The 20464-nt window shown below is 32.6% G+C and overlaps 1 protein-coding gene across 1 annotated transcript in view; it reads right to left on the reverse strand.

Annotated features, from left to right (window-relative positions):
• LOC147072771 (lachesin-like) overlaps positions 1–20464 on the reverse strand; it is a 197311-nt gene that overhangs the window by 472 nt on the left and 176375 nt on the right. Inside the window, exons 6-9 of the mRNA XM_085945705.1 lie at positions 10845–10983; positions 8226–8377; positions 1987–2073; positions 235–291 (exon numbers count right to left, since the gene is read on the reverse strand). Of these exons, the coding sequence (XP_085801831.1) occupies positions 235–291; positions 1987–2073; positions 8226–8377; positions 10845–10983 (435 nt within the window). The remainder of the gene's footprint in view (positions 1–234; positions 292–1986; positions 2074–8225; positions 8378–10844; positions 10984–20464) is intronic.

Below are 20464 nucleotides of genomic sequence, written 5' to 3' on the forward strand. Positions count from 1 at the left end.
TAAATTGATGTTATTGATAATAATGGATTTAAAATTGGAATTTGTGCAAGATTGCAATAATATGGAATCAGTCAATCACAATATGACTGTTAATATTAAACAGAATTATAAAATTAATAAGCAATTTTTGATACAATTATAATGATATTACACTATAGGAAAAAACTTATAATCTTGATAAAGTGACATCTGTATTCTGCCACACCAACTAAAATAAATACCTAATATTCTTACCATAGGTTGTGACCTCTGATTTGGTCTTATGTTCTGATGGTAGAGGCACTACAAATCCTGAAAATTACAGAAGAATAATATATTGTTTGTTTTATCATCAATCATATTTCAATTACATCACTGAATAACACAGTGATTTCAATATAATTTAGCCGTCAGATTTGATATTTAATAATTATATCGTATAGAACAATAAAGAAAATAAGATTTATAATTTATATTCATAGGTAGGTAGGTACCTAAGCTCAACAATAAAAATATCTGTAACATATTGATATATATGTAGTGGAACCTCTTCTAGTGGATTTCACATTTTCACGTTATTTAAGATTGAATTTAATATATCTAGTTCCTGGTTTTACGTGCTTATTTCCCAAAATTTAATTCTGAAATACCTACATGTTGAGTTTTCTATTCTATAAGCCAAAAATATGCACCATACCAATTTGAATAATTTTTTTAATAGAAAAAATATTTTCATTTTTCAATACCCGTTTTTTATATTTTCCCATTATTTACCCTTTTATGTGATTTTTTAGGTAATTCAAAAACGTAAAAACGAGATTTCACTGTATTCGTGCACAGCTGTTATAATTATTTGTAATATTATTATTAAAAATGTCTTTCTTCTAGGTAGGCAATACAAATTAATATCTTTAGCATACATAATCCGCATCCGCATATACTGGCAAATATTAATTTTCATGTTCCCACCAATATCACTCGCAGCTCCATGGTCTTCAAGATACCTCGTCGCAGGACAGATGTTATGTTTCATGATGCTGTGTATCGTGCAATTAGCTTATTTGATGGCACCATAAAGGTTGATTTGTTTTTTATTAATTATATAATGTTTGTAGACGTTTTAAATAGGATAAATTTATAATTGTATATATTATCATATTTCTTTAATATTTACACATGCTGTCTTTTCCTCTTTCTTGTCATATTAGTTGTTATTTGTAATTAAGATATTTTTATATATTTGTATGTATTATGTATTATGGCGCATTGGCCAAAAGCTGTAATGCCGTAATACTCTTTTTTTATAAATAAATAAATAAATAAATAAAATAAATAATTTTGAAAACACTTATGAGAAAATAAATATAATATAACCACTAGAAAAATACAACACCCAGCAGGATACGAACCTACACCTCTCAGAATGTGCACTGACCCGTGTTCTATCTAATAGCGACAAGCACTTTGAAAATTTTTTCATAATATTTTTTCTTGTGAATTAGATATTCATTGACTAAAATCGACTCAAAGGGATATTATGTAAATAATATTAAACCGACTTTCTAATAATTTATAATATTATAGCGTTATCAATTGAAATTATCTTAGCTAATTATTAATAAATACCATTACAATGTTATAACCCCCATCTGATATAAATAAAATCAAGATACATCTAGCGTCGGAATTACGAAACATTGATTTTCATACAATTAACTGAATATTTACATTAAATTGAAAAGTATTATACTGTTAATTTAATTAAACTACGTTTATTTGTAAATTGAATGTTTTGTATTCAGTCTCTAGATGTGCAATCGCAATGCACGATGTGCAATTTTCATAGCTATAGCATTGTATTAAATTGCATGTTTCATAATTCCGTCTTTAGATGTCGCTACTTAACACTCACTTATAATAAAATTGCTTGTTTTTAAATTCTGTCGCCAGATGTCTCTCATACCTATTACGTTCAACCTTAAAATAAAAGTACAATATTTTACTCACTTGGTATTACATGATATTCAATCTCCAAAGTAGAAGATTGCATTGTGGTAGTAGTAGTAGTGGGGGCAATGGTCGTAACTTTGATTTCTGAAATAAAAATTTGGAAAAAAGTTATTTTTTTATAATAATAATCATAATAATTATTGATCGAGAGCCCGGAGTGAATGGTGATTTTCACACCGATAAAAAATATATATGAATAGTAAAGTCATCTGTTCATGTTCTTTAGAATTTTCTCCGACTTGCCCCTTGCATTTCAGTAAAAGCGCTTCACTCGCATACCCCCACGTAGGGATTGCAATACCGGTATTTCAAAACCGGTATTCCAGTATTTTTCGTATTTATACCGATATTTTCGGTTTTGAAAGTGGAAACAAAATCTATTAATAATAATTAACATAAAAGGTTTAACAGGACTGTAATTTTTTTGTCTGGTTACACAATGTCTGGTTTATTTCGATTGTCCTTCGACGTCCTTGGTGACCAGCAATGACACGTGCAGATTTTGGAAATACATTTGCAGTATAGGTAAGTACCTACCTACTTCCTTAATTTAAAATTTATTCAAATATTTTCGCCAGTCGCTCGCGGGTTTTAGAAGTGGTCAGGTGTATTTTCAGATGTATCTGTATTCGCTCATAAATACTATTAGATTGTATAATCATTAGTAACTAGTCCTAGTATCGAATATTTCACGATGAAATATTAATTATAAACTAACTATACTGGACTTGCCTTGCCTAATTTTTTTGAACAAAAAAAGCGACCAATGTCTCGTTTTACTTCTTACATAAAAGTAAAGAAATTGTAATGTAAAAAGTGCAAACTTAAGTGGCATTACCAGTGGGGCACACACATTTTAATCTAAGAACACTAATTATTATTATTCATGATAAAATTTATTGAAAGATCAATATTTTGAAGAAGAAAGTGCCAATAGTTCAACTATATAATTACTGCACAGATATTTGTAAACATCAGTATCCCTACCATATCTTACCTTTACATATTTTTAAAGGTTTACATAATATTTTATCTGTATTATTATGTACATATCTAGATATTTTTGCTATAAAATATTAATATTTTAAATATATTTTTTCTATCTATATTTATTAGTTTTCTCTGTAACTAAACTAATTAACTAATTAATCGATCGTAAATAAGACATTAAGGCTATACCTCAGTTGAGGCATGGTCTAAAAAGATCGTGGCTAGGCGATGCGCGGATTGCGGGTCACGGGTGCAAATGATGCATGCCGAACGAAATATAATTTGTCATATAAATCCAACATGCGTCCATTTAATATTCTGTTTATTATTCTATTATTAACAATAATAATATATTCATTGACATGTTTTCTTTTTCAAGTAAATGGGTAACGTTTTTTTTACATGATTTAAGAATTAATACCCCATCGCTATCACGAAATAAATTTACGTATTCACACCTTGACGTTCGCTCTTCGAATGCCAGTGAGTCCAAAAATTCGTCGCGCCTATAGTTGAAAATTATTTGCCGTTTCACTGATGTAACTAAGGACAAACGAAATTTTAAATACGACATTAATTTCAATATAAAAAGTGAACAAAGACACTTTCTTACGATACGGTCAACCATAGACAGTACACGCTTAACTAATCGGGCTAATTAACTATTAACCCCATTGAAGGCGAACACCTCAGTCAGCTGCGCTTTGCAGACGAGATTGTTGTTTTTGCGAACGACCAAGAAGATCTTCAAAAGAGGATGCGGGAGCTTGCAAATGAAAGCCGCAAAGTAGGTTTAAAGATAAATATCTCGAAGACAAAAGAAATGATAAACTGGTTTGCTGAACCAAAAGCGATCCTCATCAATGGCACTCAAATCGAGAGTCAATAACTACGCCTATCTCGGACAACAAATGTCAATAATTGACGGTCAAATGTATGATATGGAGTGTATTTTGGCGCCTGAATATTACCTACCCATCTTCAAAAGTTATCTCCCATTGTATCGTAAGCATAAAGTGTTCCATTAATGTGTACTAGTGGTCACGTATGCGTGCATGTGAAACATGGAATCCGAGACTGTAAGAGAAATAAAAAAAAGCGAACACCGCAACGTGGCGTGGAAAAATGTTAGGTATTATGCAGAAAGTCCACAAAATAATCCGATGGATCAGGAAGCAGACAGAGGTCACTAAGTAGATGAAATGGCGATGAGCTGGACATGTAGCTGGGCGAGTAGACAAATTGTCATGGAACGGCGGGATCAATTTCATATAAACATTTAATTATATTTAAACTGGCTTTAATATAACGTCGCTGTAGAATCGGTTTGTCGAATAGACCAAATGGCAAATGTTCAGGAGACGAAAAATAAATTTAATTATCCTATATTTAAATAGTGGAGGTATTTAATATTTGCATATGAATGCTGTATTCATTACAAAGGAATTTAAAGAAAATGATGGTTCTGGTCCATTTATATACAAAAAATCATTCTGCATTATTTAAAGGTCGATTTCGACAAAAACGGATATTCGACAAACCAGTCCTACAGCGACGATAATGTAATATAATATTATTTATAATAGTTTTACAATAACTTGTTAAAAGTTTGATTTGATACAGTGATTGAATGCAGTCGGTGCTTACTTCTTTAGGGCTGAGTACCTAGTTGATACTGACATTGAAAAGACAGTATGATTATATTTTTATAAAACAAATTTTATCAATATTATGCATAACATTCTCTCAGACGCTTAGTTTGATAAGAAAAGTAGATATACAACATACTCTAAGAAAGAAGGTTTGAAGGAATGGGTGATAAAGCATACATTAGCAAATGCATTTACAGACATATATTATGCTGCTTATTAATACTTGATAAGAATATAAAGATATAAGCAAAACTGCGGGACTATAACAAAATACCGTCATACAGTGGATCGACTTCGGTTGATGATAATGATTATGATATCGAAGTAAATTTTCGACGCTCCCCGTACCACTTTATTTTGAAAATAAACTTCACAGTAGGTATAACAATATCATTCAGCTGATTTATGTAGGGTACAGTCAATATTTTTACAGGGCTCGGAATGGACCGGAACGCACCGGAGCGGCGTTCGGGTTCATAAAATTCGCAAAATTATCGGTCCGTCTCGTGAAAATATTAATTTGACAGCCTGTGCTAGATATGTCATATAATAAAAATCTAATACGTATTTTTATAAATAAATTAGATAACAATGTTAATATTTTCGTAAAATTATCGAGCGCTCCGGTTCGTAAAATTTTCCATTTCGAGCGCTGTTTTTATACTCTCTATATATTATCTGCGAATATAATTTTTTCTTCTTGATTCGTTTTTTTAATGGAAGTTGATAGTATAGGGTGGCTTTTTAAATTGTGCACAGGGGTGGACGAGTAAGTTAAGGCGGGCCGGGCCTGTGTATATCAGATCTATTAAGATTTCCACTACATTTTTCCGTTCAATATAGCTGAGAAGAATAGGTACTACAATTTTGCAGTTTCTAAAGATTTGACGCTAAAATATTGCCTTCTTCTTTTTGTGCAATATCCGTTATCGGATGTCGGCGATGAGTTCGACCATTCTCTCCCTGTCCATCACTGCTTTAATCAGGTTCTCTGAGGTTATTAAGCCAGGACTTTCTTTTTCTTCCAGAGTATCGCTTACTGGAGATCTTCCATTATTTAATGAGAAGATGCATAAGTTGATAGCTTTCGAGATGACGCATGATGTGGCCCAAGTATGCCAACTTTCTTGTTTTTATTACATTCTTTCATAATTTCTTTGGTATTTTTCATCGTCGACATTACGTCGTTATTTTTGTGGTAATGTAACCACAAATTTACGTAAATTTTACGTAAAACATTTCACCATGGCACAGTTCGCCGTGAGCTTCCTTATCGGAAAGAGAATACTAAGAGAAATACTATACGGTCTCCAATTTTATTAGATTCAATATGAACATTAATTCAATTTTCATAACTGATTTTGGCAAAATTCTTGAATTAAAAATAAAAACCTAACCTTACCAAACAAATAATCCAGTAAGTATATCGGCTATTTTAAAAATTTGTTTGCTGCTGACTTATTGTAAAGTGTAAACCGACAAGAAGCGTGTTTAATTTAGACATGAATTTAATATCAGTACTATACGACCCAAAGAGGCTGGACGTTCTTTAATATACGGCCATATTATATTTCCGATACAACATTTCACGGTGAAGTATGATACGGCGAACTGCATACGAACAAGTTTCCGCACACGGATATTTTTTGTAACTTTGTCTTTCCGGCTGATACGGAGCATGCGTCTATTCAGCCACATTTCGAAAGCTTCTGGTTACCTGAGCGTTTATACGCCTTCACTGCACATATAATAGACATCATCTAACCGTTCTCATTCTGAGTTCCAGGTTTAGGTCGTGGCTACATAGTATTGTCCTCTGTCGAGTAAAATCATCCCTAGCTTTTTCGAATCCACGCTTCAGTTCTGTGGTATGGACCTAGTTATCATCCAGAGTGCAACTAATGTACGTGTACAAAAGTACTACATTAACTTCGCAGGTTCTATAAATAGTGAACTTGTTTACACTCATATATTTTGTCGTTTTTTGTAGGTATTTAGATTTAGGCCATATTTGTTGCAGGCGATATTTAACCTAGATACGTCACTGTCAGCTATTAGTAAAACGTCTGCGTATAGCACGGATGAGGATTTACTTCTTCATCCACATTTTGTAACATGAACTGTCTAATCATATAAAAACACGTCTGTTAAAAATCAATCATATATAAATGAAATACGTCGACATCCTATCCAATTAGAATGTGTGAAAGATTTAAATAAAACGTATCGAAGTGGAAATACCAGACGTGAAGGATATTAAATTAAGGACGAAAGGTTAGCTAATACGGAATACAAGAAGTTATAAATAGGTACGTCATAATGTTGGATGTTTTCATTGAAAACACTCCTTCTTAATCCTTGAAAAATTCAATAAAAACAGCGCTACGGATTTTTCGGGAAATTTTTATTTATGCATGCAAAAAATACACAGTCATTTTTTCTGACGAAATCAGAATTCATGGAAAAGTAACATAAATACGACAAGTACCCGACAAGAAAGTGATATGTGGGGAATACCGGAAATTGAAAATGGCGAAACATATATCTGGATGCGAAATAATAATATGACAGACGAAAATATAAACGAGATACAATGTAGGTATATATACGTACATATATATATATATTGGTTTATTATTATTATTGAAACATGGAGCTCTATTATTTTCCTTAACACTTCAATATGAAAATATTTCTACTCAGTTTGGTTGCGAGCCCGTCTTACTGAATATTCAAAAAAATTAAAATTGAGAGAATACGTAATTTCCCTTTATTAAACCGAAACACAAAATGTAGGCTTTTTTTGAATTTAGACTTTCAATATAAAAATAAGCTTCCGGAAAAAAACTTTTGGTAAAATGTGGGGGAGAATGGCAGAGGGAAAATTAATAATTTTATTAAAATGGATGATTTTTCTGTTTGATAGTTATGTATACTTATGTATAGGTACTCTCTATACTTTTTAGCAGTAATTTCCGCAAAAATATGTCGCCTTTTTTAATAATGATATTAAAAAACCAAGACAAAAAATACCCACCATTTTTAAAATTTTATTTTACGATCTTTTATTTTAAGCTTTGGTAGAAGCTGTAAATATTTATTCTCAACCGCAAGTATCTAGAACTAACAGTGATGTCATATGAAAGTAGAAATAATTAATACAATAACTTTATTATAATTACGGTACCTCGATAATTTAAGATTAATATACATGTGATTTCTGTCGTAGATAAATGGTCTTTCTAAGTCCAAGGTTCGAAGGGCTGGATTCAAAACACTATTTTGTTGTCAATGTATGTAATAAGATTGTAGGTATGTAAGTATATAAGTATGTAACAAGATAAGAGACTCACTCGATAAATTATCGCTTAAAGTATTGATACTTATTTTACACTGTTTTAAATTTTGAAACGTAGGTTCTTATACTGAGATCGTTTTTAATCGTACACATTCAATTAGTAAAGATATTTCTTAGGGTATAAGTTTTTATCTTTATGATTTGTAAGATATTTTTAAAAATAGATTAGTTTTTAAAAGTTCTATATAATCTAAAATAAATTGTATATTATGTAATAGTATGTATGTGTTACTCACCGTAAAGTCGAATCGTCCCATCTGCCCTGCCAATGGAGTTAGTGACGACGCACATGTACGGTCCAACGTCGGATTTGTTGAAGTTTTTTATGATCAGGACCATTCGGCTTTGGTAAATTGAGGTCTGCTCCCAAGACATTACGTACTTTGCGCTGAAAAAGATAATTAGAAATAAACAACATGGGATTCAAAATATTAATGTCGAGTTGAATTTAAAGACATTGGGGTCTAAAACTGGATGCAAGTGACTTTGGATAGCCATAGATGGAAGCAGATGCTACTGGACACCAATATACGCATAGTAAGTTGTAGAGCCAGAAAGAAGAAGATGCAAAACACTGAGTGTGATAATAATTAACATCTCTGTTAGTATTCGGACTTTTCAGAATGAATTTAAATTCATTTTAGCACACGTTGCAGAAACTAATATCAAGAGATAATGTAGTGTACCCACTGAATATAATCATTATGTCCAGTTCATACTAAATTTGAACGCGTCATTTGAGCAGAGCATGTGACGCGGGTGCCTCGAACAAATTCGCGAGTATTCATTCCAAGCCACCAGATGTAGTGTTTGACTAACTACACTCGATCTTTCCACCGTAGGAAGTATAGGAGCCAGTCGGCGAGGTACGCCTGCGGGAAACTAGCGCACAGAATATTATTAAACAGTGTCAGTTTTTTTCGCGGATTCGAGTCTTCTTCGAGGTTGGCTGTCCATGGGATTTAATTATTGTAATTCGTAACTGCTGTGGATCGCAGGTGTATACCGGCACATACTAAAATGAATAAGTTTGACTTACATATTTGTCAAAATGGAGTTAAGTTACTATACCTAGTTGTTAATTTTCTATAGTTTGACACATAAATGTCAATTATTAAAAATATTAACGTTGACATAACATTATCACGTTTCTTAAAACTCTATTTTATATATAGCTATTGGCAACGTATTTTTCAGCGGTCAAAATCGATTACGACATTTATTAAATTATATGAATGAGGTAACTTCTAACATATTCTGTTCATTTCGATTATTTACAGAATTAATTATAATAATATATTATTCAAAGACTATTTGGTGAAAAGTGAGCTTCATTTTTGTAAAAATTTTAAAGTCATTAGATTAGGGTGGTCGTTGCGAACGTTGCTCAGAGTAAACAGGGACGCCGAAGGAATCGAGTGTTGTAAGATCGAATATTGGAAGTCATGTAATTTTACGATGTAATAAGTCTTCACACGTAGTTCGTCATCTATAAGTATTAATAATATCGTCGGTGTGTCAGTGTATTTCGATGGCTTCCTTTACCGAGCGTTTATAATTTACCACGTGCTCTATTTCTGGACCTGAGAGTAAAGCTGAAAAAGGCAATTCGTTTTAAGGAAATAAAACGAAATTACTTATCTCATTTAAATTTAAATTATTTTAAATGTACACCTTGTTATACTCTAATTACTTACAACGCCAAATAAACGAATGGCAGTATTACGTATTTTGTCTAAGCTGAAAAGTTACCTTTTCACAGACTCTATCTCTTCGGTGCAGATTTGCTCATTAAGGCGGAGCATAGTGGAAATGTAGTGCTACTTGAAACATCTAGTAGATAGATTACGAAATTACGAAGCATGAAAATAATTAAGTCTTTTATTTATGTAATCAACGTACATAATAATACAAGTATTTTATTTAAATCTAAAGATTTAAAATAATATTATTACTAACTTACAATTAAAAACAACTTTTATAAATTAACGTATATTGAACGGGTACGGTCTATTTTTTTTTTTTTTATCTTTACAATAAAGTTTAATTACTATAAAATTTGGGACATAGGTAGGTATGTAATAAAAGATTTTATTAATAATATGGATCCCGAGCAGAACTGAAGCTGTATCCGTCGTATTCCGGCCGATGTATTTTATATGCCATACCAATTAGGAGTTTCAATACCGATATTTTGAAAACCGGGATCACGTTATTCATTGATATCAAAATACTGGTTTTAAAAATCTAAAATACCGATATTTTCGGTATTAAGAAAGCAGAAAAATTAAAATTATGAACAGCGCTCCACTTTTGATTTGGACGGAATTTGGCAAGAACCAAAAAAATCTTTCGATTTCGGTTTCAGGGTGTAATTATTGTATTTCATTTTGTGCAGAACAGTAAAGTTGACGACACCGACAAAGAGACAGGATGTCGTGAAAGAATAAATTATTGTCTTCTTATGATTTTAATGGGTACCGGTATTTAATAAGCAATACTGAAAAAACGGATATTTATATTTTGATTTGGTATTACAAATTACAATTCTTATTACTATTCACGCAGAAATTGACTAACGGCTGTGTCCAAGGTGTTATCTCGTTCAGTTAATATTGGCGACCTTATTTTGTGATTTTAAATCAAGGTAGTCTACCCTAGATGACGTCAGTTTTATTGAATGTAAATTAAAAAAGGTATGGGTGAATTAAATTTGTTGATCCTGTCAAATTAACCAAGTATATTTGGCGGGTTATATTTTTAGTGAAACATTGAGTACTATTATTTGGCTACAAAATAAATAATAATAAAGTAATGCTGACAAGTAAGAATAGATCTATGACAAAAAGTCTCACCCAGCTGCAAGGACTTCATCACGATTCTTCACCCATATCCTGGTCGGAAGCGGAAACGACTCTATGAGACATTCCAAACGCGCGTCAGCTCCCGTTGGAACCCCAATCATGTGCTGGCCGGCAGATACTGCTGGAGCAACTGAAAACAGTAAAATGGCGTAATTTACTTAGTAAAGAACAAGTAGTAAAAAACTAATAACTTTACTGTAATATGTCATGTTTAACTTCAAATTAGAATTCATCACCATAAAATATATGTCCAAACTGAAAATTAATCAAATCAGACAAATTATTAATCCCTAAATAGACAGTATAGTGTGTATTTAGAGATATTGTAAAAAAAATCAATAATTTTACATAATATAAGAGAAAATGTAGTTTAAATCTCCTACAACAATTTCACTAAAACCAAAAACACTGTCTTTTTACTTAGCAGGGCAGTGTATATTTATTTTGAAGCAATTTAATATTATTTAAAATTACTGTTACGATATTAGTAGGTTCCTGTTCATGATTAGTTATACTTTTATACAAAAGTGCATATATTTTTAGTTACGCAGTTAGATTATTTTGGATTTAATCATTATTTTGATTATATTCGGGTTCGATTGTCTAGGTTGGCTCTTCATAGAACTGTAAAAAATCATTGAGGATTACAGAATTTATACTATCGACTAGGTCACTAAGGATACCCACATGATTTTTAAATTATAGTTAAATTAAATTTGGTCTTATTTGATTGATTTTTAGCGGCTTGGATTGCGCCTTTCTGCATCTTCGGGCATTATATTATATTATGGTACATATAATACAATATTATAGATAGATATAGATAAATTCTATGTATTAATAATTTAGGACAAATTAGGCAAATGTCAACAAATCATTTTTTTTGCTATTATGCAACAAGCAAACAAATAATATAGAATACTGAAATGTCATTTTGATTTCCATAGAAACGCATGTATATATTATTAATTTAGTTGCTAGGACAACCCCCATAGCAACCAATAATAGTGGATTGGATTACGGATTTCTTCCGAAATAACTTTTCATACAGAACAGAATTAACTGAAAATGAATTCAATTCTACTTAAAGATGGCGAAAAGTATCAAAAGAATGCATTGGCATCGTGTTCTAATATATTCTAAAAGTTTCAAATGTCTAGCTAGTCGGGAAGTTAATTAAAAATCGATTGCAAGATTTGTACTGGATAAAATACTACCGGACAAACAAGAATACGAACTAAGAAAAAACGTGGTAAAATATTGAAAGTTCTGTATGTATAATAATATGATACGTTCTATTTCTAAATATACATCACTTGTTTAAGAAAGAGAAATGAAAATTTTTCCAACTTTTATTGTAAGTATTGTTATGTAGACACGAGAAGGGAAAATTTGCGTAAAAAAGTTGTCAACATGACAAATCATATGATTAGTTATCGCCATTAAAGTTATATAATATATTCTCATGCCGTCAGATCTACACAATCTACATTTGACCTTTGTTTATGGAATAATAATATAAGGGAGACAGAATAAAAAAGTGGCGCTCCTAAAAAGGTCGAATGACATTTATTGGCATACCTAATGTGTCACGGAGATAAATACGCTTGGTGTCCCTAAAAGTATTGCTTTGAAGTACCTATTTTATTTTTTGCGGAATTTAACACCCAGGTGACCAAGAGATAAGAATTTCATAGGAAAAGCTCATTGGTACCTACTATTGAACTAGTTTTTTTTTGATTTATAAATTTTACATCTAAATAATTATTACAAGATAAAAAGAACTTTTTATATAAAAACCACGTTTTTAACTTTTCTGTTGAATCATATAAACTTGACAATTCCAGGTATTAATAATTTAGGACAAATAAGGCAATTGTCAACAAATCATTTTTTTGCCATTTTGCAACAAACAAATATAGAATACTAAAATGTCATTTTGATTTCCATAGTAAAGCACGTATATATTAATAATTTAGTTGTAAGGACCACCCCCTTAGCAACCAATAATAGTGGATTGGATTATGGATTTCTTCCGAAATAACTTTTTATACAAAACAGAATTAACTGAAAATGAATTCAATTCTACTTAAAGATGGCTAAGAGTATTAAAAAAATGCATTGGCATCGTGTTCTGATTTATTCTAAAAGTTTCAAATATTTATCTAGTCGGAAAGTTAGTTAATAATCGATTGCAAGATTTGTACTGGATAAACAACCAGAAGACAAACGATAATACGAGCTAAGAAAAACGTGGTAAAATTTGGAAATCTTAACAATAATATTAATTAAAAATGTAAAATTATATATTATTCTTTTATAATATCTATTTAGAACGTACAAAATCATCTTCAACGCGGCAATTTCTCTTTACCTCAATCTCTATCTACGGCCATAATGTCAGGGATGCTGTATCCTACACAATCCATCCACCGTATTTATTTATTATTATGCCTCTTACGCTTTAACTCTAGTAAACAAAATCAGAGGATAGAGTCTTGAGTAATTTCTATTGAGAAATTCCCTGGCAGGGCTCGAAATGGACCGTAACGCACCCGAGCGCCGTTCCTGTTCGTGAAATCGGTAAAATTATCGCTCCGTCTCGTGGAATAAATAATTTGACCGTCTGAACTAGGCCATATAATAGAAAATCTAACACACTTATTTTTATGAAAAAAAACACATAAACTTTGATAACTTTACTATGTAAAAATCTTTAGAAAACTGTCGAGCGCTCCGGTTTGTAAATTTTTCCATTTCGAGCACTGTTCCCTGGTATAAATAACTGAAGATGCCTCACATTAAAACTTAGTGTATCGTCGACGCCCAATTAAGACTGGGTACGGTGCGGGTGGGAACATTAGGTAGTCTAACCAACTTAGTATCCACCAGTTGCACCAATAGCGAGGGCTGTGCGGCTGGTCAACGCACTCCCTAGAGATGTAGACATTTTCAGTGATGCATTCTGTTTTTAAAATTCTATTTTATTTTTTAATTTGTATTTTTTTTGAATTATTGTTTTTTTTTCTATTCTACCAAATATTTTTTTTGCTTTCTTTTTTCTCTACCTTGTTTTTTCTCTAGTTGATTTACTTGTACTTTCTATTCTAAATGTCATGTTGTGAACGTCTTAAATTATTAATTTGTTATGTGCTCAACGTGTCTTTTTTAAATAAATAAATACATATATCTTCCGCACCTTCAGGTTCCTTTCGGTATTAGTGGAGACTGGAGAGGTTTTTTATGTAATTGAGTGTCTAAGAAATGGTCTACCCAACGCAGTCACTCTACGTTCACTCATGAGTCGACATGGAGATTTCTGTACTTTGTGTACAGTTCGTGGTTGTGCCCTCCTCGTCACGTGATACCTTCGGCATATATTATGTCTCTGAAGGCCCTGCATAATAATATTGTATTCATTTCAAAGATATTCAGCTTTCTGGTAAGTATCTTCTTTATTTAAAAATAAATACAGTAAATTTCTCGTTGATGCCTCTACGTATTGAATTGTTGATAGTTTTGATTTTACATATTATATGAGTAGATACACATAAGTACAACTCAATAATTACTAACATATTATATGTGTTTTGATTACTTACATTATAGTTATGTACGTTAAAAGTATATAATTACTTATGTGTTAATTAAAAAATAAAATTGCTTTTTACACGAACCAAGTAATTTCGTATGTCCGTTGCATACTTTCTGATTTAAAAAACTTTCTAATTCTGTGTTAAGATAAAATCAACCTTATAAGAGAATAAGGGTACATATCAAAATAGCTGACCCATTTAAAATTTGGCGACCCTTTCCCGTCGCGTTTTAGATTAGTGGTCACCTCAACGGGGCGACATCAGTGTCGTTCTGGCTTATTTCCATTTTTGGTCACAGATGTCTTGTTCGCGACACTGAGATACAACCATTTGCAATGCAGATTATTCCGCTGATGCCGCAGGAGATAACGGCGAGTTTTTTCAAAGAATAATAGGAAATAGCATTAAATCATTTTTGAATGAAATGAAAAAAATACAAATATATCCTTCTCTCTAATACAGTGTTTTTCCAACAGAACTTTATAAGCAAAATGAGTTTTTGGGTTGCTAAAGAAAAAGGTATTTAATAAACTATTTTCTTTATTTATTGAATTAATAATTAGTTAATTGGCAATTAGATAGGGTACGTATAGCCTAGTGCAGTGGTTCTTAACCTTGTTGGAGGTACTGACCCCCACCAGTTTCATATGCGCATTCACCGAAACCTTCTAAATTGGAAAAATAAAATAGGAATTTTTCAAATTCAAAACATAGGTTTCACCAGGTTTTAGGTCAAACACGGCTTCACCTTGGCAAGTGCCACTCTCATGTCATTTTCGCAACAAACTCTGTTCCTTTTTTAAGGAACTTGGAAAAGGATTGCTCGCAAAGATATGTTGTAACAAACGGTATGAAAATATCCAGAGCTTTCTTAGCAATAACAGGGTACGTTACCACTTGTTGACACCAAAACGTTGAGAGCGTTGTTGTTCTGAAGAGTTGCTGTCGAACCTGGCTCTGCTGAGTTTCGATGATTTAATCGAGATATTCATCATTGACTCTCAACAATAATTGTTGTCTCAACACTAAGCGTGAACGGCTGTCTCATCCATGCTGGATATGACTCTCTTGTAGGGAAGTATCCGTCGAGAGACTTTGCAAGCTCATCTAAGTGCGTGGCTATTGCTTGCTTCAGTTCCGTGGGTACAGAAATGTTTCCGATTACAGATACATCTTCGATCTTACTTACATAGTCTTCTAGTAGGGGAAAGTTTGCGAAGTTATCGTTCCCTGCAGCAAAAATAGGCCAAGCAAAATCGCGTGATCACCTGCTGCCAATGATGGCCAAGCGGGGCGTGTCATCACGAATCATATGAGTCGGGTGTGTGTCTTGACCTCCGCCGAACCCTTGGGGTTCGATCGAACCCAGGTTAAGAACCACTGGCCTAGTTGTAAGAGCACATGGGCATGAATCCCGGAGGCGCAGGTTTAATTAAATCCTGCGCGGTATCGTATTTTTTCAAAAAGTTTATGTGGTAATAATATTATATTTCTCAGAAGTGTTTTCAAATTATGTATGTTCAAAAAATACATTTTATTTATTTATTTATTTATTTATTTATTTATAAAAAAGAGTATTACGGCATTACAGCTTTTGGCCAATGCGCCATAATACATAATACATACAAATATATAAAAATATCTTAATTACAAATAACAACTAATATGACAAGAAAGTGGAAAAGACAGCATGTGTAAATATTAAAGAAATATGATAATATATACAATTATAAATTTATCCTATTTAAAACGTCTACAAACATTATATAATTAATAAAAAACAAATCAACTTTTATGGTGTCATCAAATAAGCTAATTGCACGATACACAGCATCATGAAACATAACATCTGTCCTGCGACGAGGTATCTTGAAGACCGTGGAGCTGCGAGTGATATTGGTGGGAACATGAAAATTAATATTTGCCAGTATATGCGGATTGTAAATGAACCCACGAAGAAGTAAAAAGAAATGCTTTAAAAGAACAATCACTCTTCGGGTAGACAGGGATTGCATTGATAGCATACCCAGAAGAAAAAGAGTCGGGAAATTCATTTTATTGTCATTATCATAAGGAAAGAACCCGTATGTTCTTAAGTAGAGAAATCTAAGAAATCTATTGTGGACTCGATCCAGCTTAATTGTGTGCATGAACCTATTAGGACTCCAAATAATGCTGGCATATTCAAGAATACTCAACACAAATGATACGTATAATGTACGTAGCACTCGGACGTTTTCGAATGATTTTGAAACCCTCATAACAAAACCAAGCATTTTGCTAGATCTAGTACTGATGTTAAGAATATGCTGATTGAAAGTGAACTTTGTATCATACAATACTCCCAAATCTTTTATCTCCGTTACCCTACTCAATATTATACCAGACAATGTGTATGGGAACAATAAGGTGTGCCTTGAACGATTGAATGAAATAATATTACATTTGGAGGTAGCGAATTCAAGTTTATTTAAGATAGACCATTGCGAGATAGCATCTAGGTCAGACTGCAACATCGCACAGCATAATGGGGTTTCAATAGTTCGAAAAAGTTTAAGATCATCTGCGAATAGCAAACAAGAAGAATTGGTTATAACTTTGACAATATCATCAAAAAATATTAAAAACAAAATTGGGCCAAGATTTGAACCTTGAGGAACACCAGAGTTTGTTCTAAAAATCCGCGATTCATTCCCATGGTAATCAACAAATTGACGGCGATTTTTCAAATAAGAAGCAAAAAAACATATTATACTATATGACGCGCCAAATGTACAAAGCTTTTGTAATAAAATATCGTGATCAACACGATCAAATGCCTTGGAAATATCTGTGTACACAGAATCAACTTGAATTGACTTATCCATAGAATTTGAAATAAAATTATTATACACTATAAGATTTGTTACTGTGGACCGCCTAAGTCGAAAACCATGCTGCGAATCGGAGAGGCGAGAGTCTATTTGACGGTTGATGTTTATATGTAATATCGATTCAAATAATTTACATGGAGCCGAAAGAACTGCTATTGGCCTATAGTTAGAGATCTCTGATCTAGATCCCTTTTTATGAAGCGGCCTTAGGCGGGTTATTTTCCATGCATCAGGAAAAGTGCTGGATGCTATGATTAAATTAAATATATGTTTAAGCGGAAAGGATATATGTTCGTAACAGCCCTTAACCACATAAGGTGGCAAGCCATCTGGACCAAATGAACTTTTGGGAGACAAATTTGAAAACCCATATTCCATATCTTTCTCTTCAAAAGCTGAGATTTGAATATCTTGCGTTGCAGACGAAGGACCAGCAGAATCGGGGTCAAGTAGCGGTTCTATTGAGCTATAAAGTGATTCAAAATGCTTAGCAAATGCATCAGATATAACATGGTTCTCTATAGGATCATTATTCAACGTCATCATGGCATTGTCTTTTGTAGTACTACTGGAACTAAGCGAATGAATATATTTCCAAAAACAATTAGGATCTGAGACAATATTTCGACCAATCGACGTTAGATATGATTTGTGAGCCGAAGAGATGTCACACTTCAATGAGTTTCTAAGACAGGAAAATTTACTATAATCTTGGTTGAATATAATGAATATGTTGAGTTATAATGAATAATAGACCCACGGTGGCCGCACGGCTTAAGCGTTGGACTATAATGTCGTGGGTCCCTGGTTCGAATTATGGGTCTGGCAAAAATACATGTTGTTTTTCAATTTGTGTGTGAGTCAGGGTATGGACCTATTAGGTTGAGCAAGTGGCTGACATCTATTTCTCGTAAAAAACAAAATCTGTTAATACAAACCTCTACTCTGTGGAGGTCCATAAATATGATCCTATTAGGATCATTCGAGTTTGGTCGAATATAATGAAGAGCTATACTCGCGTCCTAAGGGTGGAAAGATTACGTGGTATATTAAAATGTAGAAACTACACTGGATCGGCCACACGTATAGAAGGCCGGAGGAGTAACCAGTAACGCCAGACGTCGGCTGTATATACGCATCCCAAGAGAATACCGGATGGCTGAAATTCAGGGCTAGAAATATACAGGAGCGCACCGGAGCGCGGCTCCATTTTATAATAAAATATAGATAAAATTACATACATTTTTGGCGGTATCACGTTGGGGTCACCACTTTGGGGATTATGAAGGTGAAGAAGAGATAAGGTCGTTGTTGCTTGGGTGTTGTGAGGGGAGTTTATTGATCGATACAAGAATACAGTAATACTTTGACAAAGATGACAGCATGAGATTATAATGGCGGGTAATCTGGTGAGATCGATGTTATCAAGAGATCGATTATAATAATAATCTGAGAGACTTGATTTGAGTGGAGCATCGGTAGACTACGTCGAGTGAAGGACTCGTGAGGATAGTAGTGCGTCACTTGAGTGAGTGAGGATTCCTTCAAAGTTATACAAATGCAGTACATAATTATATAGTACAAGAGATATTGTAGCAATTAACAAATCATAACAGACTTTACTGATCTAGTCATGATTGAGGAAATGCTGACAATCATTGTCGCTCTACTGTTTTGTTTCGGCAACAAAACATATGTATTAAAGTGTTTTACTCATTTAATGCTGAGTGGTATGATTGCTACAAATTTGTTAATATTCTCGAAAAATTATCGAGCTCTCCGTTTCGTAAAATTTTCCATTTAAACTGCTGCTGAAATTTTCATGGTTGGAGTTTTCCACAAAGGATTTAAGTATACTCGGCTGAAGCATCTGGAAAGTGGTGGAACTGGATTGTACAGGATAGAGGAAGTTTTTGGCCCTTTTTGTAGTCGAAAGTCTTTTTTATAGTCATTACCATAACCACTTAGGATGACGATCTTCACTGATTGGAACAGCTTTGCTACCCTCAACGATTTTCTAAAATTCACTCATGAACTCTACAGTCTTGAAAATCATTAGAAAAATAACCTTATGGCGTGATTCATCTGGTAACTTCAGCCGGATGGGATCCTTAGACGTCGTCTCCGTCCTTAACTTTTTCCGGTGACTACCAGCCTTTCTAGATTTCTAGTGCTCCGCCGGGGAATATAATGTAGAAAACGAATATAACGTCAAGAGACTGTCCTTCAGGACACAAGCGTGGAATTCGGAGAATTTTCTTTCGGCATCACATCCCAAAAGCATTCAGTTATTTTAGTGCCCATATCCCCACGCCCATAGTGATAAGTCTGGCTATAATGTTTATAATAATTATTATGTTCTTGATTTTCCAAATTCTATCTAGTCTAGACACGACGAGATTTTGCAATCACCATTTGTCTAGTTACTTCAGGTTTACAATTTCCATTTTTAGTTATACATAAGCCGAGATAAACAAAAAGATTTACAGACTGTTCGGAGCTATATTTACCATTATATAACAATTAAATATACTGTTAAATTTTACCTAACGGCAAGTAACGGTAGAAAACAAAAATAATTAGATTACATTTAGCTACATAATAATACTTAATTTGTATAGAGTAGCAAACTTAAGTACATAGTTGTTTATCAATTACATTTTAAACGATTCTTCTTAATAATAAAGTTAAAAAAATATACTTTATATTCAACTATGTACCGTGAATTTTGGTAGTCCGCCTTGGTTTAAAGAATTAATACCCGAGCTTAACGTTTTTTTAAATATAATTATGCAATCAGTCCAATAGCGCTTTATTAAAAATCTTAATGGTTTACGTGCTATATGATAAATAATTAAAATTTTTGAATCATTTATGGATAGCCTGTTTTTTATTATTGTGAATTATTACAATATTATACATTTGAAGGTTAAAACTACACGAAGTCGGCCACTTCTTTTGAAATCTCTTTTATTTATATAAAATCTAATCTTTGATGGTCACAATATTGAAGCTCGATTTGATAAACGTAAGAAGAATTTCATGTCAAACACATTTTTCTTATAAAATCGATGCTTTTTAAAAAAATATTAAAACTACGAATTAGTCAAAAATCTTGTCAAATCATAGAAAATTTAGTAAA

This window comes from Rhyacophila brunnea, unplaced genomic scaffold (assembly GCF_057557595.1).
Source record: "Rhyacophila brunnea isolate RB1 unplaced genomic scaffold, BYU_Rbru_1.0 scaffold_19, whole genome shotgun sequence".
NCBI classification, from domain to species: Eukaryota; Metazoa; Arthropoda; class Insecta; order Trichoptera; family Rhyacophilidae; genus Rhyacophila; species Rhyacophila brunnea.